This window comes from Adiantum capillus-veneris, chromosome 10 (assembly GCF_014529385.1).
Source record: "Adiantum capillus-veneris isolate H3 chromosome 10, ASM1452938v2, whole genome shotgun sequence".
Lineage (NCBI taxonomy): Eukaryota > Viridiplantae > Streptophyta > Polypodiopsida > Polypodiales > Pteridaceae > Adiantum > Adiantum capillus-veneris.
This window is the reverse complement of record NC_140940.1, coordinates 134,163,683-134,168,536: the sequence shown is the minus strand read 5'-3', so window position 1 is coordinate 134,168,536 and position 4,854 is coordinate 134,163,683. Positions and strand designations below refer to the sequence as shown.

The following is a 4,854-nucleotide window of genomic DNA, read 5'->3' as shown; positions in this document are numbered from 1 at the left end:
CAGGTCCAAAACTCCTATGGTTCTGAGATGCATTAAACTCGCAGGGATAGCACCCACCACCAAGTTGTGCCCCAAGCTCAACATCCTTAGGATAGTGAGATAATTGATATCTTCGCCCTCCATTGTAGGAAAGGTCCAATACCTATGTGCTACTAAGGTCTGAATTTTCATTTAAGAGGTCTCCTATGTAGAAACTAGAGGAGTTATATGAACTCATCCATTGAGCCCGGGTGAAAGCTTTTTGAGTTACACGTGAAAACTCCAATAAATGTCCCCATTTCTCTACAACCATTGCCCTGAGTTTGCATGAATGCAAACACTTGACCATGGAGGCAATCATCGGGCCCATTCACATGGCACTCAATCCCTAGAGGGGTGGCCCCAATTTGTGCTTGAAATCAACCCATAGAAATTTGGTGGCATTAGTGAAATCTCAACCAACATAGGCCCTGAGAGACCATTGATGCCCATTTCTAGCATTGTCAGCTCTACAACGTGCGCCCTATGAAAGCAGGGATGCTTATTCCATCACACTAATGCTCTTGTTCACATGGGGCCACTCAGCTTGTTGGAACCCAATCCAAAACCTTCAAGTGTTCAAAGTTCATTATCTCCATTGCAAGGAGTGGGCTTGTAAAGGCATTGAAGGTACGAAACAAGCTCTCCAAGCTATAGAGACTAATGATAGCTTTTGTCAGGAAGCTCCCAAAGAGCTCGTTGTTGGCCAAGTTGAGGTGTTATAGGAGTTGAATCAAGAAGGAATGGTACAAGAAAGGTTATCAAATGAGAGATCCAGTTGTGTCAGGGTAGGCCAGGACATGCATTTCAAATTTCCTATGTATGGAGACTTTGATAGTGTTATAAATACCTAGGGATGTTGGCATACCATCTCCTATTCTATTGTTATGCACATCAATAGAGCATACAATACGATTAGACGTGATAGAGAAACTACATGCCTACAAGGTAGAGGCAATGACCTGCGGTTAAATTTCGAGCGCTAATGCCCTACGTGGCATTAGTGATCGTCCTTGATTTCACAAATCTTGGACTTTTTAATGGCAACAATAACAGCATCACTTGAAATTTTAACGTCACCCGAGGCAATGTGTGTTGGAGGGTTGGTTTTCTGAGCTGTGCAGGAGGCACAAAACGACTCATCTTTAAGTTCGGGCTGGAGAGAGAGAGAGAGAGAGAGAGCCAAAAACTATTTGTTTGCTTCAATATAAATCATGATCTAGCACGAGTGGCATTCAAGAAAGCTCCTCCATTTCCAAGGTGAAAATCCAAAATTCATTTTACTTGACACAAAAAGGTAAGGCAACGCTATGGCCTTTGCCCTTCGGGGAGGTAATGTCGTCATAAAGGAATCCTGCGCTACACAAGCTGAGTGCCTAGAGATGCATCCTCCCCTTTTCCGCGGAAAGGGAGTCTCGATAAAGATGCCGCCAAACCATTGAGAATGGGCACAAACGATTTTAAAGTGTGCAAAAAACCGGGGTCTAGTGTATTTTAACGGATTGAAATTCAGATTTTAAGCTTGCCTTGAAGAAAACCGGAAAATTCTCACAAGTTTTAGTGTAATTACCGGCCTAAAAACCAGGAGAATTTCAAGTTTTCCCTTTAGGAAAAATGTATTTTTCTAGCCCTAATTTTTGTGGTGGGATGAATGGCTCCCCCTCTCAGCCGATGTATCACAAATGGTTTTCTGGTGTTTGGAATTCGCCATGCCTCGCCTTGAGCATGACTTCCATTTGTAAATCTTTGTGGTTATTCTAATTGAATACACTCGCCATTGTGAGTTTTGCAACAGAAAAAAAAAGAAGAAGGCATAACCACCAAACCATTGAGATTAACTCACAAGATGTTAGATCATTCATTTGGAGGACCAATTTTTTTGGTTCCCAATCTCAGTTGGTGGCTATGGAGAGCAATAGATCCACAAGAGCAGTAGGCTGTGAAAAGAAGGGTGAATGATCGCTCTCAGGCACCGTCAGCACTTGCGACGGCGGGTTTTTCTCGATGATGGAAGCTTGAAAATCTGCAGGAATGTTGTGGTCATAGTTGTTTTGATGTAGATGCGAGGAATGGTACCATATCTCTCGTCGGAAAGCACAAGTGTGCTGAGATCATTAAGAGTGGGAGCTCTGTTTAAACAAGCAAATGCAAGGGCCACATCCTGCCAAGAAGTACCAGAAGAGAAAACTTCACTTTTGCATGTCATACATTGATATATGCATACAATGACTTCGCCACCGGCCCACGATGGCCACAGCCGCATTCCTCAACTACATGACTTGTGTATAATATGCATACAACAATATACCTCAGGCAGGCTTCTGTTGTAGAAGTTGGCTTATACAAGCTCAAGGTTAAGCGAAGCCGAGGTCGGCAAGGAGATGCCATTTCCGAAGTTGAGAAGCACAACTTTCTTCAGGATTAGGTTTGAAAAATCCTATCAAGAGCTCAAAATCTGTTAATCATCTACAGAGACATATTATGCAAATGCATGTAGACATTGGGCCTCTATCATGCTTGTTGGGCCGCTGAATACGACCTCGTCTTATGAGTGCTATGTTACTGGCACCGCCATTCCAAGCTCATGCCTTGTGCATATAAACACATGTCATGGCCCTCCAACCCAAATGTTTTAGGAGGCAGGGCAAGGGTCATCTCAGATTGGATCGATCCGAAATCCACATCTAATCGCTCCAACCCCAAATATAACCTCTGACCCATATGCAATCCATGCTCGACCTGCTTATCCAAATCCAAATGCGGACCTCCGACCAAAGTGCAACCAAGCGATGCTCTACCTGTATGTCATTATACATAACCTATATCCGAAATCCACATCTAATCACTCCAACCCCCAATGTAACCTCTGACCCATATGCAATCCATGCTCGACCTGCGTATCGGAATCCATATGCAGACCTCCGACCCAAGTGCAACGAAGCAATGCTCTACCTGTATGTCATTATACATAAGCTCCATGAAACAAGAAATGTAGCCAGATCCAAACATTGCCGCAAATGTCCTTATTGGAAGGAAGGTCTGCCCATTGGTGGGCATCAAAGCAGCCAAGAAAACCGCCTTCTCAATCTTCTTCGGATGCGCCTCCATGGCAAGTGAGATTGCACTTCCTCCAATGCTATGCCCCACCAAAATAACCCTGCCACCGTCATAGACAGCCAGGAAATCAATAAGGGGCCGCACAAATTGTGCGGCATTGATAATATTATCGGCAAAAGCCTTGTTGTTGCCATTGGATGTGAGGTAAAGGGCCGTAACCGTGTGGCCTGCTGTGCGCAATGCTGCGGTCACCTTGTACCAACACCAAGCGCCATGTCCAAGCCCATGAATGAGCACAAAATGCTTCCCACCGCCGTCATCATCGGCACCAGCTAGATTTACGAAAACCTGCAGAGCAAGTCACAACCAGTAAGTGAGTGTGTGTGCGCGCGCGCGCGCGTGAGTGTGTGTAAGTGTGTGTGGTGCGAGGGTTCTTACATTGCAGAAGCACAGAAGCCAGAGCATACTCATCAGTAAATTCGTGAGAGAAAACCACATATGAACACACAGACCCAGAAGCTCCTGACATCAAGCACCCTTTAAACGTTGTGCAAAGAAAACCCTGAGAGTCTTTGAGGCCTCTCCTCATCTTCATTTATGTATGACATGTGATTTGCCTCTCAAAACATGACCACATCCTTAGTTATTTACTTTTTCCAAGTACATGATAATAGGCTTGTTTTGTATCTTCTTCTATATGTCACATCTAAACTATCTAAACTAACATAATATGGCGGAAGGGGGAGCGTTCTTCTATATGTGACATCTAAACTATCTAAAGTAACATTATATGGCGAAAGGGAGAGCCCTTTACACTTGTCGAAATCTACGACATGAAAGCTAAAATCCAAACTAAGAGAAGCTCATGTACACGCGATAAAGAAGAAGTACTAATTGCGTAATATGCCGAAAGGCTTTCGGCCTTTCGCATTTACGTAGTTTCGCAACCATGCAAAACAAGATAAAGGCTCACATGGGCCTTTAAAACAAGAGAAGGTCATACCATCAAATCTTCACATGATATCATCTAATGTTAGCACCCTTTGGTTGAAAGGAGAGGATATGGATGTTGAAGCTTTATGATGTCCTTTATGCTAAAGCTCTACTGTATTCGCAAAATTGAGCTCTACAAACCTAGTCTACTATTGAAGGCAACATTCTTAAACGTGCAATCGTATAATCATGTAGACTTTGTAAACCCGCCACCTTCATGGGCAACCTCAGCACCCTAAAAATGCAAGGCATCTGCATTCTTTCAGCATGAACATCGAAACAATGTTCGATTGCTTTTAGCCCCACGTATAGACAATCTATAAGAGACCAATCTTGCTCGTTGATGCCACGGTTGCAAGCACAAGTTTGTGTATTGTGTGAATGCTAGTGTCTTGTCACGACAAGGACAGGCTGGTTGCCTTTGATCTGAACCCACCCTAATGATAGACTCTAATCTATTGATACCTAGACCCAAGTTTTGGGAGAGACTTTAGAGACCTATGGTGACATTGAAGCTCAAGTAAGTAGAGTAATTGCTAAATGTGTAGGTAGAATACCCCTAACAATACTTGCTACTAGCAATATTGAGAGATACTTAAAGATTGAGAGAAGGTGACAGAGATCGAGGGGTGTCAGAGCGATGGTGAGCAAGGTTGAGGGAGTGACAGAGCGTTGGTAAGAACGGCTTTGTGCTTGGGGGTGTGGTTGTGGGCACGCCTAGTGAACAACTAGGGTATGATAGAACAGGTTTGAGTGTGTCGCGCTTGCCCATAACTGGTAAAGTGA

At 43.8% G+C, this 4,854-nt stretch overlaps 1 protein-coding gene across 2 annotated transcripts; it reads right to left on the bottom strand.

The window, feature by feature from the left end:
* Nucleotides 1–1,826: 1,826 nt before the first annotated feature.
* LOC147449696 (putative inactive methylesterase 20) lies at nucleotides 1,827–3,670 on the bottom strand. 2 transcript variants are annotated; one of them, XR_015189554.1, is made up of 3 exons: nucleotides 3,514–3,670; nucleotides 2,327–3,423; nucleotides 1,827–2,179 (listed from the first exon to the last, which is right to left on the bottom strand). XR_015189554.1 is itself a non-coding variant. In XM_086522680.1 (2 exons), exons 1-2 carry the CDS (start codon nucleotides 3,571–3,573, stop codon nucleotides 2,857–2,859), a joined length of 627 nt encoding a protein of 208 aa, XP_086378806.1. In that variant the 5' UTR covers nucleotides 3,574–3,670; the 3' UTR covers nucleotides 2,198–2,856. The 2 variants fall into 2 exon arrangements, 1 of the variants encoding a protein (XP_086378806.1); XM_086522680.1 differs by lacking the exon at nucleotides 1,827–2,179 and having other exon boundaries at nucleotides 2,198–3,423.
* Nucleotides 3,671–4,854: the final 1,184 nt, after the last annotated feature.